Source organism: Urocitellus parryii, chromosome 3, assembly GCF_045843805.1.
Source record: "Urocitellus parryii isolate mUroPar1 chromosome 3, mUroPar1.hap1, whole genome shotgun sequence".
NCBI classification, from domain to species: Eukaryota; Metazoa; Chordata; class Mammalia; order Rodentia; family Sciuridae; genus Urocitellus; species Urocitellus parryii.
In genome coordinates this window covers 24,525,069-24,542,405 of record NC_135533.1, presented here as the reverse complement: position 1 = coordinate 24,542,405, position 17,337 = coordinate 24,525,069, and the positions used below count along the sequence as shown (strand labels likewise).

The window sequence follows — 17,337 nt, the reverse complement described above, 5'->3', positions numbered from 1 at the left end:
ATTGTTGTTACATTTCTTAAGCTTTTGAACCTTTGGCTATGGGCTTAACTGCAACCTCAGAACAACAGTTGGGAAAGTTACATGTTTGTCTTAAGTGAACCAGAAATTGAGTTTAGACAATACTTTTCTGTAATGATGTGTTGCCTAATCTGACTATACCCCTATTGCCCATCTTGGTTTTATATAATAACAACTTACTATCAATATAAACTGATGCCATTGTTATATTGGATATACATTTCATGTTTTTGTAGCTACAGTTTTGAAATCAGTAATTATCAGACCAATTATCCTTATAGTATTGTAAAAATTTTTAGGAGAAGTTTGAAGGAAACGTGACATTTAATGAAGTCGTGTTCAACTATCCCACCCGGCCAAATGTGCCAGTGCTTCAGGGGTTAAGCCTGGAGGTGAAGAAGGGCCAGACACTGGCCCTGGTGGGCAGCAGTGGCTGTGGGAAGAGCACAGTGGTCCAGCTCCTCGAGCGGTTCTACGACCCTATGGCTGGGACAGTGGTGAGCACATTCTCTTAATAAGTAGATTTAAGGCTGTATTTTACATAGTCAAACCAATATTGTCAAAATAAAAACAATTAAATAAGTGAATATCTATAATCATATTTAATACAATGACTGTATTGTATAAGACCCAAATGGGCTTATATATGGGGAAAATAGGATAGACTATCTGAAACTTAATCTAGTTCAGAAAATACTGGATATGAGGTTGACCTCTACCCTCCCATGGGCTTTTTGAGTCAGCCTGACAGCTAAGAACAAACTCACTTCTGAAGCCAGTGAGGAATGCCATACCTCCTATGCCTCCACAGGGGCTATGGCCTGTGAGTTTCCTGCTGCCTGATGAATGCTTAATTTTTTTCATAAAGGTTTTCTGTAAAATGAAAACAGTCCTCCCCAAAATACTGCACTTTGTAGCTTTTCAACTTCCATTGAACTTTCTTCTTTAATGCTGTCAGAAAAGAAAAGCAGGAGAAATTTGAGTCTGGCAGTTCTCAGGGAAGAGAGGGAGGGTAGACCTGAGTCTGCTTTGCTATTCTCTCTAACTCTGTACTGTAGGCTCTCTGACTTTGACCCCTGACCTCCAGCTCATTTGTGTTTGGCTCTTGTCATTGATTTCTGACATATAGTTCTTGACTGTCTCCCTTGAATAAAGATCAGAGTGCCTGCATCTGCCTTTACCTTGGGATAGCACCTATAACCTAGCCCTGTGAATCTATCTTGAATTAGATGGTCACCAAAAGGGGAAGAAGTTTATGGCTGGCAGCTCTCAAGGAAAAGAGAGGGAGGAATAGGACCAGAGTCACCCAACTTTCAGAATCAGGCTATGTTACTGATCATCTTATTTTTCCTGGTATGCCTATGGAAGAGGGCATAGGTCAAGCTGAAGGGTTGGTATCCATCTGGGGACAGTAGATCTGAGTGGAATACCTTGATGCAGATTCTCTAAAAGGCAGAGGATGACATAAATGCCCAGTGGAGGGCAGATAGGGACAGAGGCCTGTGGAAGGACAGGACCAAATATTTTACCATTTTTCCATCTAGATCTAGATAAGGACAGCCTAGTCACCATAAAAATCATCTTGTTGGATTTGAGCAGGACTCCTGGCTCCCAAAACCCAAAGTCCAAAGTTCTAGCCACACAGGGCTCTCGAGCACATTAGCAGAATCACCAATCAACACATCTGCAGATCTGCAAGTCTTTGCTCCACTCCCAAGCAGGCCACTTAGCTGCTACCTACCCACAGCACAATGTCATCACCCAGCTCCCCCATCCCACCAGACACCTTGACACTGAAAGCAGACTGCCTCCATCTTGGCTCAACATTCTCGCCATATTAGATGGGGGCAGCTCCCAGATCAGATCTTAAGTGGCCAGGAGAGGTCTTGGAATCCTACAAGAGCACTACAAATCTATAGGGTAAAAACAATAACACCTCAGACCCACAGAGCTGGAAAGGAAGACACCTGAGCAACATGAAAAGACAAGGGAAGAAAGTGCCCCAAACAAATCAAGATACCACATCATTAGAATCATTGGCAGCCACAACAGAAGAAAAGACATAGAAGGAGTTCAGGATGTACATGGTTAAAATGTTCTGTGAACTGAAAAGTATAAGAGAGCAAATACAGGCAGTGAAAGATGACTTCAACAAGGAGTTACATCAACAAATACAGGAAGCAAAAGATCACCTCAACAGAGAGATAGAGGTTCAGAAAAAACAAAACACAGAAATCATTGAAATGAAAGAAACAATAAACCAAATTAAAAGCTCAAATGAAAGCATCACCAACAGAGTAGACCACTTGGAAGATAGGACATCAGACAACGAAGACAAAATATATAATCTTGAAAAGAACATAGACTACATAGTGATAATGGTAAGAAACCACGAGCACAACATTCAAGAAATATGGGATAGCACAAAAAGACCAAATTTAAGAGTTATGGGATAGAGGAAAACATAGAGGTCCAAACCAAAGGAATGAACAATCTATTCAATGAAGTAATGTCAGAAAATTTTCCAAACATGAAAAATGAATTGGAAATCCAAATTCAAGAAGCCTACAGGATGCCAAATATACAAAATCACAACAGATCCACACCAAGGCACATTATAATAAAAAATGCCCAACATACAGAATAAGGAAAGAATTTTAAAAGCCACGAGAGAAAGGAATCAGATTACATATAGGGGAAAACCAAGTAGGATAATGGCAGATTTTTCAACACAGACCATAAAAGCTAGAAGATCCTGAAACGACATATATCAACTCTGAAAGAAAATGGATGCCAACCAAGAATCTGTACCAGCAAAATTAAGCTTTAGATTTAAAGATGAAATAAAAGATGATAAACAAAAGTAAAAAATAATTTATAGCTAGAAAACCGGCACTATAAAATATTCCATGAAAAGGAAATGAAAAACAGCAATGAAAATCAGCAGAGGGAGGTAGTATCCTAAAGGAAAAACTAATCAAAGAAAAAAAATCAAATCAAGTTAAATAACAAAAATAAACAAATATGTCTGAGAATACAAACTATGTCTCAACAATAAACCTGAATGTTAATGAATTAAACTCACCAATCAAAAGACATAAGCTAGCAGCTTGGATTTTAAAAAATACTCAACAATATTCTGCCTTCAAGAGACTAATCTTATAGGAAAAGACAAACAGACTGAAGATGAAAGGTTGGGAAAAATCATACCACTCACATGGACTGCAGAAGCAAGCAGGGGTTTCCATCCTCGTATCAAATAAAGTAGACTTCAAGCCAAAGTTAATCTAAATAAATAAATAATTAATTAAAGATGGACATTACATACTAATTAATGGAACAATACACCAACAAGACATAGCAATCATAAATATATATGCTCCTCAAAATGGTGCGCTATGTTCATCAAACAAATTCTTCTCAAGTTCAAGAGTCAAATTGATCACAACACAATAATCTTAGGTGACTTTAACATACCTCTCTCACCACTGGATAGATCTTCCAAACAAAAGTTAAATAAAGAAACTATAGAACTCAATAATATAATCAATAACTTAGATTTAACTGATATATATAGATTATTTCATCCTGCATCAAGCAGATACACTTTGTTCTCAGCAGCACATGGATCCTTCTCTAAAATAAACCATATAATATGCCACAAAGCAACTCTTAGCAAATACAAAAAAGTAGAGATACTACCAGGTATTTTATCAGATCATAATGTAATGAAATTGGAAGTCAATGACAAAATAAAAAATAAAAATTATTCCAACACCTGGAGACTAAACAATATGCCACTGAAGAAGACATCAAGGAAGAGATTAAAAAATTCTTAGTGGTAAATGAGAACATAGACATAACATATCTTAGTGCTTTAGGTACTGATAGGAAAGTTCATTGCATGGAGTTCATTCCTTAAAAGAAGAAAAAGTCAACAAATAAATGACCTCACATTAAATCTCAAAGCCAAAGGAAAAGAAGATCATATCAACAGCAAAAGCAGTAGAAGGCAATAAATAGTTAAAATTATAGCTGAAATTAATGAAATCGAAACAAAAGAAACAATTGAAAAATTTGACAAAACAAAAAGTCGATTCTTTGAAAAAATAAACAAAATTGACAGACCCTTAGCTATGCTAACGAAGAGAAGGAGAGAGAAAAATCAAATTACCAGCATACATGATGAAAAAGGTAATATCATAATAGACACTACAGAAATACAGAGGATAATTAGAAATTATTTTAAAAACTTATACTCCAATAAAATAGAAGATATTGAAGGCATTGACAAATTTCTTAAGTCATACGATTTTCCCAGATTGAATCAGGAAGATATACACAATTTAAACAGACCACTATCAAGTGATTAAATAGAAGATGCCATGAGAAGCCTACCAACCAAGAAAAGCCCAGGACCAGATGGATACACAGCTGAGTTCTAGAAGACCTTTAAAGAACAACTAATACCAATACTCTTCAATTTTTTCAGGAAATAGAAAAAGAGGGAGTACTTCCATACTCATTCTATGAGGCCAATATCACCCCTGATTCCAAAGCTAGGCAAAGATACATCAAAAAAAAAGAAAACTTCAGACCAGTATCTCTCATGAACACAGATGCAAAAATTCTGAATAAAATTCTGATTCTGGCAAATTGAATAAAAAACATATCAAAAAGATCGTGCACTATGATCAAATGGGATTCATCACAGGGATGCAAGATTGGTTCAACAATCAATAAATGTAATTCATCACATCAATGGACTCAAAGATAAAGTCAGATGATCATTTCAATAGATGAAGAAAAAGCATTTGACAAAATATAGCACCACTTTTCATTCAAAACACTAGAAAAACTAGGGATAACAGGAACATATCTCAACATTGTGAAAGCTATCTACCATAAGCCCTAGGCCAACATCATTCTAAATGGAGAAAAATTGAAGGCATTCCCTCTAAAAACTGGAACAAGACAGGGATGCCCTCTTTTACCACTTCTATTTAACATAGTTCTTTAAACACTGGCCAGAGCAGTTAGACAAAAGAAATTAAAGGGATAATGTATAGGAAAAGAAGAACTTAAACTAACACTATTTGCTGATGATATGATTCTATACTTAGAAGACCCAAAAAACTCCACCAGAAAACTTCTAGAACAGTAAATGAATTCAGCAAAGTAGCAGGATATAAAATCAACATCCATATATCAAAGGCATTTCTGTATATCAGTGACAAATCCTCTGAGAAGGAAATGAGGAAAACTACACCATTCACAATAAACTAATTAAAAAAAATAAGATACTTGGGAATCAACTTAATGAAAGAGGTGAAAGATCTATACAATGAAAACTACAGAACCCTAAAGAGAGAAATCAAAGAAGAACTTAGAAAATGAAAAGATCTATCTTGCTCTTGGATAGGCAGAATTAATATTATCAAAATGACCATACTACCAAAAGCACTATACAGATTTAATGCAATTCTGATCAAAATTCCAATGGCATTCCTCATAGAAATAGAAAAAGCAATCATAACATTCATCTGGAAAAATAAGAGACCCAGAATAACTAAAGCAATCCTTAGCAGGAAGAGTGAAGCAGGTGGCATCACTATACCAGTCCTTAAACTATACTACAGAGAAATAGTAACAAAGCAGCATGGTATTGGCACAAAAACAGACTGGTAGACCAATGGTACAGAATAGAAGACACAGAGACTAACCCACAAAATTACAATTATCTTATATTAGACAAAGATGCCAAGAACATGCATTGGAGAAAATATAGCCTCTTCAACAAATGGTGCTGGGAAAACTAGACATCCATGTGCAACAAAATTAAATTAAACCCCTATCTCTCACCATGCACAAAACTCAACTCAAAGTGGATCAAGGATTTAGGAATACAAGCAGAGACTCTCCATCTAATAGAAGAAAAAGTAGGCCCTAATCTCCATCGTGTGGGATTAGGCCCCAACTTCCTTAATAAGACTCCTGTAACACAAGAATTAAAACCAAGAATCAATAAATGGAATGGACTTAAACTAAAAAGTTTCTTCTCAGCAAAAGAAACTATCTGTGAGCAGAAGAGAGAGCCTACATCTTGGGAGCAAATTTTTAGCCCTTACACATCAGATAGAGCACTAATCTCTAGGGTATATAAATAACTCAAAAAGCTAAACACCAAAAACAAAAACAAAAACAAAAATTAACCCAATCAATAAATGGGCCAACGATCTGACAGACACTTCTCAGAAGAGGATATACAATCAATAAACAAATATCTGAAAAAATGTTCATCATCTCTAGCAATTAGAGAAATGCAAATCAAAACTACTCTAAGATATCATCTTACTCCAATCAGAATGGCAGCTATTATGAAGACAAACAATAATAAGTGTTGGCAAGGATGTGGGGGAAAAGGTGCACTCATACATTGCTGGTGGGACTACAAATTGGTGCAGCCAATCTGGAAAGCAGCATGGAGATTCCTTGGAAATCTTGGAATGGAACCACCATTTGACCCAGCTATCCCTCTCCTCAGGCTATACCTAAAGGACTTAAAAACAGCATACTACAGGGACACAGCCACATCGATGTTTATAGCAGCACAATTCACAATAGCTAAACTGTGGGACCAACCCAGATGCCCTTTGGTAGAAGAATGGTTGAAAAAAAAATGGCATATATACACAATGGAATATTACTCAGCAATAAAAGAGAACAAAATCATGGCATTTGACAGATTTGGAGAAGATAATGCTAAATGAAGTTAGTCAATCCCAAAAAGATAAATGCCGAATGTATTCTCTAATATAAGGTGACTGACTCATAGTGAGGTAGGGAGGGGAAGCCTGGGAGGAACAAACGAATTGTAGATAGGGCAGAGACATAGGAGGGGAAGAACGGGGGCAGGGGGTTTAGCAATGATGGTGGAATGTGATGGACATCATTATCCAAAGTACATGCATGAAGACATGAATTGGTGTGAACATACTTTATATACAAACAGAGATATGAAAAATTGTGCTCTATATGTGTAATAAGAATTATAATGCATTCTGCTGTCATGTGTTTTAAAAATATAATCAATTTTTTAAAAAATCATCTTGTTGGCCATGTTGGCCTCAACAGTATGAGTCCCTGCATCGTGAGGCTTGGTATTTCATAACTACTGATGCCACATACAATAACCCTCCAGGAAATTTAGTTACTTATTATTCAGGGGCTTTTTTGTCCCCTTTTCCTTTTTAAAGCCACTTACAGTTTGTGATCTTTGCTTTTCAGCTCCTCGATGGTCAAGAAGCAAAGAAACTCAATGTCCAATGGCTCAGAGCTCAACTTGGAATTGTGTCCCAGGAGCCCATCCTGTTTGACTGCAGCATTGCTGAGAACATTGCCTATGGAGACAACAGCCGGTTCGTATCACAGGAAGAGATTGTGAAAGCAGCCAAAGCAGCCAACATACATCCTTTCATCGAGATGTTGCCCCAGGTGAGTTAATCAGTAAGAGCTGAAATTGGAATACACTACAGTTTTTATCTCCAAAATGATTCCCAAAGTTTTACCAACTGGCTAGTAACAAAATGTATTGATTTATTAGCATTTTGACACTTTTTAAGGATAACAGGTTTTTTAATTTGCAAATCGGAAGACCTTATGCCCACCTTATACAAATGTAGTGAGAAGCAAATGAGGTGGCGCTAAGGTCAAAGCAGCATACCTCAGGTTGCAAACTGGTTATCAAGGGCTAGACTGAAGTCACATTGTCTAGACTGAAGTCACATTTTGTTTAGCTCACATGCTAATTTTTTAAAATTTAAACCTTTTATTTTGAGATAAGTATAGACTCAGATGCAATTATAAGGAGTACAGATATCTTATGTATTCTTTGCCTAGTTCTCTGCAAAAATAATATTATAACTAGGGAATTGATATTAATATGATCTATTGCTCTTATTTGGACATTGTGAACATTACTTGTCCTTACTTATGTACATGTGTATCTAGTTCCATTAATTAGAGTGCCAGTGTGGTTTCATGTGTCCACTATCATCAGGATATAGAACATTTCCATCACTGTCAGACCCCTCATGTTGCCCTTTTCTAGTCACAAACCCCTTCTTCCAATTCTCACTGTGTTTCCTAAACTCTGGCAACCACCTGTTCTCCATTTGTACACTTTTCTATTTTAAGAATGTTATATAAAAATACAGACACTTATATATACTTCTGGGATTAGTTTTTTTCACTTGGCATAGTTCTCTGAAGTTGTGTGTACTTACAAGTCATTCCTGCTCCTTACTCAATAGCATTTCATGGTATCAATGAACCACAATTTAACCTTTTCCCTGGAAAAGGTAATAATGTAGGTTATTCCCAGTTTGGGGCTACTATAAATAAAAATGTTATAAATACTAGTATACAGGTGCTTGTATGAACCTAAGTTTTTATTTTTCTAGGATAAGCACCCAGGAGTATAATTCCTGGGCCATATGGTAATTACATATTTAGTTTTATTAAAAATCTCTGAACTGTTTTTCAGAGTGTTGTACCATTTTATATTCATACCAGTAGTGCATGCATGAGTGATGCTGTCTTTGAATGTTTACCAGAATTTATTGCTGCCACTGTTTTAATCGACACTATTCTTATGAGTATAGTAAAATATCATTGTGGTTTTAATTTGATTTGCCTAAAGGGAAATAAAATTGAATAGTCTTTCCATTTGCTTATTAGCCATTTACATATACTCCTTTACAAAAAAACTTATCCATTTCTAATTACTAATTTTTAATGTTTAATTCCAACAGTTTTTAAAGTTTGTTTTAGTTACTCTCAGATATGTAGTTTGTAAACATTTTTTCCAGTCCATAGCTTGTTTTTCTACCCTCTTAGGATCTTTTGCAAAGAAAAAATTTAATTCTGATGAGGTCTAATTTATTTTTCCTTAGACTAGTCTAAGGGCCAGAGATTTTCTCCATTTTCAAAAGTTTTATTGTTTGCCCTTTTACATTTAAGCCTCTGGGCCATTTTGTGTCAATTTAAGCATGTGTGGTCCTAGAAAAATAACTTGACATTTCTAAAGGTGATGATAGGAACAATTCATTTATGTTATTCATCTCACATTTAGGATTCCAGTGGATTAAACTGAAGTACAGCTTAATTAGTTTTGCTTTTATATTCTGCTACAATTAGAAATCACTCACACAAATAATTTTAAAATTATGTTGGTTAGCCTTACCAACTTTTAAGAGATGGGTGTTGACTTGAATCAAATATTGAATTTTATATAAACAGAAAATCTTTAGCCTTCAGTTTCAGCTGAACTTTAGGAAATTAATTCACATGATGTATATCACAGCCCAGGCTCTGCAAACTTATCCAACTCAATTTACAGCTTTTCACTCTCTCCTAAGCCTAGAAATTTTTCTAAAAATCCAGCTCCAAGAAAGTTCTATACAAAGATTTTTCTTTCTTCTATATATCTCACTTTCTTCTCTCTCTTCTACCTTGTCTCCACAATTTATCTATATTTTGATCTTTCAGACCATCTTATGGATACTATGAATTTGGTCCTTTTCCCTTAAACTAAGTACTGTATACAAATATTTTCTCTGTCTGTATGAATTATTTTGCGGAAGGAACAAAGCTGATTTTATTTGATTTTCCACAGTTTAGGCACAGCAGATACTCAGTAAATATTTAAGTGAGTATTCATTATTATAGTATTAAAAGAGAATAAAATAGGACTGGGGCTGTAGCTCAGTAGTACAGAGCTTGCCTAGTAGGTGCGAGAGCCTAGATTCAATCCCTTGTGGGGAAAAGGATGTCTCCACAGGAGTCATAGGAACATTACAAATTTTTTAAACTTTAAAATTCTTAGCATTGGACCTTTTGAGAACTCCATGGATATCAGATCAAATGGTATTATAATAATGGTAGTAATTCAAGAACTTGTCCAAATTTCCGTCACAGAATATCATTGAGAATGAAAGTCATTAGTTTTCTAGTTTAATTTTAAAAACAAGACTTTTATTAATTTGAAAATATATTGACAAAAGTCTTACTATAAAAAAGAGCTGCGGATGTATCTTGATGATCGAGCATCCCTGGATTCAATTCCTCTATCACACACAAAAAATTTATACACACCATAAAATTTATACACACACAAAAGTCACACACACACAAATCTCTCTCTCAACCCCCCCTCCCCACACACCAGTAGCAAGTTTTCTCGGTTGGGACTTTACCAAATTTATTAATGTCTAACTTGTAGAAATATGAAACCAGAGTGGGAGATAAAGGAACTCAGCTCTCAGGAGGTCAAAAACAGAGGATTGCTATTGCCCGGGCACTCGTCAGACAGCCTCAAATTCTGCTGTTGGATGAAGCGACATCAGCTCTGGATACTGAAAGTGAAAAGGTTTGGCCTCCACTTTATGCCTTATGAAGTTAATGAAATGGACATTTTTAAAAAATCTCAGCTATGAAAAAAAGAGGGGGAAATTAACACTGAAATTTAGACGATGGTTATTTTGAGATAGTAAATATTTCATAATTTTTAAAAATGATCACATATTACTATTATAAAAAGAAAACAAGCATTCAAAAGAAAGCTGAATTAATCACTTTTTAGCACATTAACTATACAATGAAATATACTCAAAAAGGAACCAAATAAAATGATATGGAGATTAATTAGAAAATTTAAGTAATTAATATTATTTAAATCATGGGAATCCATTTGTAATTAAAATGTAGAACATAACTATATGTAGATTAATATCAAATACGTAAAACATACATGAATAAAACCAAAGATGCAAAAAGAGTAGAAAATAAATTAAAATAGTTGACTTGCTAGAATGGCAACATTTTAAAATGCCCTTTAATGTTAAAATTTGTACAATTTTCAGGACAAGGATTCTGTCTGATTTATTGACAGGTTGTCCAGGAAGCCCTGGACAAAGCCAGAGAAGGCCGCACCTGCATTGTGATCGCTCACCGCCTGTCCACCATCCAGAACGCAGACATGATTGTGGTGTTTCAGAACGGCAAGGTCAAGGAACAGGGCACACATCAACAGTTGTTGGCACAGAAAGGCATTTATTTTTCAATGGTCAGTATCCAGGCTGGCACACAGAACTTATGAATTCCTGTTATAGTACCTCCTAAAAATAAATTCAGATCATTCAACAACTTTCTGACTTGTAAGAGAAGTTTCTAGTTTAAGTCATTAAATATAGGTTTATTTTTGCTTCACATCAATTCAGATTATCCAATTTGGTGTTCAATATTACAGCATCTGAAACTTGAGAGTTGGAAGTAGCAACTGTCTTGAAGTATAGAACAGCAGCTTAGCTTAACCTGAGTTATCAGTCACACCAGAGGGAAGAACAAAGTTCAGTGTAGAATTAACATGTCACAGAAATAGGGAAAATTCCAAAGGTCCTGAAGAGGTGAGTAGATGACAGGGTTGTTTGGGAAGAAGTTTTTCAAGTACAAAGGAAAAATAAATTGCTCAAAAGCCTAATCATTCTTTTATATATTTTCAAATCATTCCATTGTAGAATATAAGGGCTTTTATTTTCCATTTTTTTTGTTAATGCATGTTGATTGCACATATTAATGGGGTTCACTGTGATATTTCCATACATATATGCAATGTGCATGGATGAAATTCAATCAATCACCCTGTTCCACCTACATCCCCGCCACAACCCTTCCCAATTCCTAGTGGTCATTATTTTACTTAAAGGTGTACTCTTCTCACCTTCATGTGAGAGAAAACATGTGGTACTTGTCTTTCTGTATGGCTTATTTCACTTCACATAATGCTCTTCAGTTCCATAAACATTGCTGCAAATGGAAAGATTTCATTATGGTTTATGGCTGAATAATACTCCATTGTGTATATGCACCACATTTTCTTTATCCATTCATCTGTTGATGGGCATTGAGGCTGATGGACAGATAAACACAGGTGCAATAAACATGGGCACACGAGTGTCTCTTGGATATGCTAGTCTTATCTCCTTTGTTTGTTTACACAGGGAAAAGGTAGCTGATTCATAGGGTAGACCTATTTTGAGGAAACTCCATATAGTTATCTATAGTGGCTGAAATAATTTACATTCCTACCAACAGTGTATGAGTTCCTTTTTCTCCATATCCTTGCTAGCATTTGGGTTTTCTGTTTGTTTATAATAGCCATTCTAACTGGGGTGAGATGGAATATCATTGTAGTTTTGACTTTCATCTCCCTGATGGTTGATGATATTGAGCATTTTTTCATGTTTGATTATTTTAATTTCTTTTTTGTAGAAGTGTCTTCAGGTCATTTTCCAATTTTAAAAAGTGAATTACTGTTTTTGTTTGTTTGTTTGTTTAGTTTTGAGTTCTTTTTTTATTCTGAATGTTAATCCTCCATCAGATGAACACTTGGTGAATGTTTTTTTCCCATTCTGTTGATTCTTTCTTCACTGTTGTTTCCTTCATTGTACAGAAACATTTGTAGATTTTTGCTTTTGTTTCCTGAGTTTTTTTCTATCCAGAAAACCATTGCCTGTACCAGGAGGTTGAAGTGTCTCCCCTGTTTTTTTCTAGCAGTTTCAGAGTCTCAGGTCAAACATTTAGGCCACTGGTATACTGGGAGTTGATTTTTGTACAGGGTGAGAGAGAGGAATCAAGTTTCAGTCTTCTGCATGTGGAGATCCAGTTTTCCCTGCACCATATGTTGAAGGTGCTGTCCTGTCTCCAGTGTCTTTGTTGAGATGGAGTTGGCTGTGGATGTGAGGTGATTTCTAGGATCTATATTTTGTTCCACTGGTTTGTGTGTTTGTATGAAGAATTGGTATTTTGATGAGGATTGCATTCAATTGTAGATTACTTTGGGTAGTATGTATATTTTTAGCAACATATACATACTAGTTTTTAAAATTTTTCCAACCCACAAACATGGGAGATCTTTCCATTTTTTTGTTTTCTTCAAATTCTTCCATCAGTGTTTTATAATTTTCATTATAGACGTCTTTCACTTCCTTAGTTTACTCCTAGGTACTGTATTTTTTAATGAAGTTATTGTGAATGTGATTGCTTCTATGATTTCTTTCTCAGAAAATGTATTATTAGTGTATAGAAAAGCCAGTGATTTTGTATGTTAAGTTTTGTATCCTACTTAATTCATTTACAGTCTGATAGTCTCGTTGGAATCTTGAAGTTTTTCTGTGTTTAGAATCACATCATCTGAAAACAAGGATAATTTCTTAAAAAAATTTTTTTTAGTTGTAGTTGGACACAATACCTTTATTTTATTTATTTATTTTTATGTGGTGCTTAGAATCAAATCCAGGGCCTCATGCATGCTAGGCGAGCACTCTACTGCTGAGTCCCAACCCCAGCCCCAAACAATAATTTGACTTTCTCCTTTTTTTATTTATATGCCTTTTATTTATTTCTCTTGACTAATGTGCTTTGGCTAAGACTGCTAGTACTATACAGAAAAAGAGCAGTGAGAGTGGCATCCTTATTTGCTCCTGATCTTAGAGGAAATGTTTTCAGTGTTTTCCAATTCAATATGATGTTTTGTGCATTTGTCAATTATAGCCCTTATTGTGTCAATTATAAGTATAGATCCTTCTATGCTTAATGTGTTCAGGGATTTTTATCATGAAAGGATGTTGAATTTTATCAAGTGCTTTTTCTGCATCTGTCAAGATGATCATATGATTATTATTTTTTATATAATTGATGTGATGTATTAAGTTCATTGATTTGCATATGCTGAACAATCCTTGTAACCCTGGGATGAAACCCACTTGTTAATTGGTAAGATCTTACTGATGTGCTGTGAAATTTAATTTTCTACTATTTTGTTGAGAATTTTTGCATGTGTGTTCATCAGCAATACTGATCTATAGTTTTTTGGTTGGTTTGTGGTGTCCTTGTCAGGTTTTGGTAACTGGGTACTGCTGGCCTCATAGTTTCATTCTTGGATGAAACCCTTCCAATTCTATGAAATAATTGGCATTAATTCTTTAAAATTCGATAAAGTGAAGCAGTGAAACCATCAGGTCGTGGGCTTTTCTTTGTTGTGAGACTTTTTACTCCTGATGCAATCTTACTTGTTATCAGTCTATACAGGTTTTTTTTATGTCCTCTTGGTTCAATTTTGATAGGTCATATGTGTCTATAGAGATTTATCCATTTCTTCTCAATTTTCCAATCTCTTAGCATATAGTTTTTTATAATGATCCTTTGTATTTAAACAGTATCCATTGTTATGTCTCCTTTTTTATCCTCTATTTACTTGGGTCTTCTCTTTTTCCCTGGTTAGTCTAGCTAAAGATTTCTGGCTTTTGTTTGTCTTTTCAAAGAACCAATTATTATCTTTTGTACCAATTTTAGTTTTTCATTTATTTCTGTCCTGACCTTTATTTCTTTCCATCTGCTAATTTGGAGTTTGGTTCCTTTTTTGCTTTTCTATATCCTTGAGATACATCATTAGGTTGTTTATTTGAAATATTTCCATTGTTATTGATGATGGCACCTATTGCTCTAAACCTCCCTCTTAGTACTGCTTTTGGTCTTTTGTGTTTGTTATCATTTGTTTTAAGATATTTTAAACTTCCTCATCTGACATTTTTTTGCCCATTGTTTGTTCAAAAGTGTGTTGTTCAGTTTCCATGTATTTGTGTAATTTGTAAAATCTTTTGTTTTTGACTTCTAGTTTTATTTCATTTTGATCATAAAAGATACAAGAATTCATCTTTCTTTTTAATTTAATACTTGTTTTGTGGCCTTATAGTCTATTCTAGAGAAAGTTTCATGTGCTGATATATTTGTATTCTATAACTGTTGGATGAAATATTCTGTAAATGTCTATTAGGTCTATTTGATCTATGGTATAATTTAACTTCTGTTTCTTTGATTTTTGGAGGGTGAGGTCTGTCCATTTGTTTTATGAAACTGGGTTCTCCAACATAAGGTGCATATAGATTTATGATTATATCTTCTTGATAAATTGATCCCTTGGTCATTATATAGTGATCTTTGTTTCTTCTTACAGTTTTTATTTTTAAGTCTATTTTGTCTGACACAAATGTAGCTACTGCTATTTGCTTTAGGTTTCAATTTTCTAGGAATATAATTTCCCATCCTTTCAACTTTGTCTGTTTTTACTGGTGAGGTGAATTTGTTGTAGGCAGTATATTATTGAGCTTTGTTTCTTATCCATCCAACCAGTCTGTATCTTTTAATTAGAGAATTTCACCTATTTAAATTCAAGGTTATTATTAATGAGTAAGGACTTACTCCTGTCATTTTGTTGATTTTCTTCTAGTTGTTTGAATATTCTTCATTCTTTCTCTTCTATTCATTTTTGTGTGTGTGTGGTTCAGTGGTATTGCTGATGCTGGATTCTTCTCTTTTGTGAATCTACTTTTCTAGTGGATTCATATTTTCACTTGCTTTCATGATGGTCATTCTATTTCTTTCACTTCAAATTCCCTTAAGTAACTTTTAAGTCTTGGTCTGGTAGAAATGAATTCCCTCAGTTTTTTCTTATTAGAAAAACTTTATTTCTTTATTCCTGAAGGTTAGCCTTGTTTGGGATAGTATTGTTGGTTAGCAGAAATTTTATTTCAAGACTTATAATATGTTATTCCTTTCCCTCCTGGTCCTTAGGATTTTCACTGAGAAATTTGCTGTTAGTCTAATTGGAATACCCTTAAATGTGATCTGGCATCCTTGCAGATTTTAGAATATTTTTGTCTTATACTTTTGACAGTTTGACCATAATAACTTTGAGTAAATATCTTTTCTGGTCACATCTATTTGTCCTATAAGCCTTTTTTTTAGAGAGAGAGAGAAAGAATTTTTAATATTTATTTTTTAGTTTTTGGTGGACACAACATCTTTATTTTATTTGTATGTGGTGCTGAGTATCGAACCCAGCACCTGGCACATGCCAGGTGAGCACGCTACCGCTTGAGCCACATCCCCAGCCCCCTATAAGCCTTTTATACATGGATGTCCATATTTTCCCCAAGATTAGGGAAGTTTTCTGTTATTATTTCATTGAACAGTTTTTCTATGCTATTAAATATTTTGTCCTCACCTTGAGTTATTCTAAAGAGGTGGATTTTTATGGGCTGGGGCTGTAGTTCAGTGGTAGAGTGCCCGCCTCACACATGTGAGGCACTGGGTTTGATCCTCAGCACCACATAAAAATAAATAAAGATATTGTGTCCAATTACAACTAAAATATATATAAAGAGGTGAATATTTGTTTAATGGAGGGAAAAGGTCTCAATTGTTCCTTTTTCTTTGGGATATTGCCAAAGACCTGTCTTCGAATTCAGATATATTTTTTTTTTCCTTCTGCTTGACTGTTAGTGAGGCTTTCCACTGCATTGTATTATTTTACTTACTAAGCTCTTCATTTCTAAGACATCTGCTTGGTCATTTCAAAATCCCTTTCTGGGGCTGGGGTTGTAGCTCAATGGCAGAGCACTTGTCTCTCATACATGATGCACTGGGTTCAATCCTCAGCACCATATAAAAATAAATAAATAAAATACAGATATTGTGTCTATCTACAACTAAAAAAAATTTTTTTAAATCCCTTTCTGCTGAGTCTCTTATTCATTTCCTGTATTTTCTTACTAATTTCATTTAACTGTTTATTTTTAATTCTCTTGGGTCTCACTGAGCTTTTTTAAAAATAATCACTCTTTTAAATTAATCCATACTGAATTCCTTAGAATCTTTTGCTAGAGTCATGTTCTTCTGGAAACATCATTACTTTTTCATATTTCTTATGCTTCTACATGGAGTTTTGTGCATCTGATGAATTGAGCCTCTCTACCACTTTTAGGGGGTAGCCTTCTTAGTAAGCAGGTTTCTCCTGAAGATGTGTTTTGGGGTGTCAGTTTGTTTTGTAGCTTTATTGTTACAAATGTTAGCTTTATTTCCAGATGAGCACATTGATGCAATATTCGAATAGCTTCTTTGGCTGTGATTAGTAACTTTGGGTATAGTGTGTCTGACTCCATCACCATTCATACTATCTCTACAGGTCATACAAAAATGGACACACTCTAGTGGTTCAGAGAGCTATCAGGTGTCATGTGCTGTGTGGCTACCCCTACAGTGGGAGTGGTGGCCCTTACCAGTTGATGGGGATTTCCTCAGGCAGTGTTAATGCTACCTTCTGCTACTAGCAAGGGCCTCTGCCACTGGAAGCCCCAACTGTAGAGAGACACCTGAAGCTTTTGTCCTCTGATTATTTAGTGTTATAGGCCCAGTTGCTGC

The 17,337-nt window shown here is 35.0% G+C and overlaps 1 protein-coding gene across 1 annotated transcript in view; it reads left to right on the top strand.

Moving 5' to 3' along the window:
• Nucleotides 1-11,468, top strand: part of Abcb4 (ATP binding cassette subfamily B member 4) — a 72,287-nt gene extending 60,819 nt beyond the window's left edge. The window contains exons 25-28 of the mRNA XM_026399352.2: nucleotides 318-515; nucleotides 7,306-7,512; nucleotides 10,301-10,447; nucleotides 10,970-11,468. Coding sequence (XP_026255137.1) covers nucleotides 318-515; nucleotides 7,306-7,512; nucleotides 10,301-10,447; nucleotides 10,970-11,176 — 759 coding nt within the window. The 3' untranslated portion in view covers nucleotides 11,177-11,468. The remainder of the gene's footprint in view (nucleotides 1-317; nucleotides 516-7,305; nucleotides 7,513-10,300; nucleotides 10,448-10,969) is intronic.
• The last annotated feature ends 5,869 nt before the right edge of the window (nucleotides 11,469-17,337 follow it).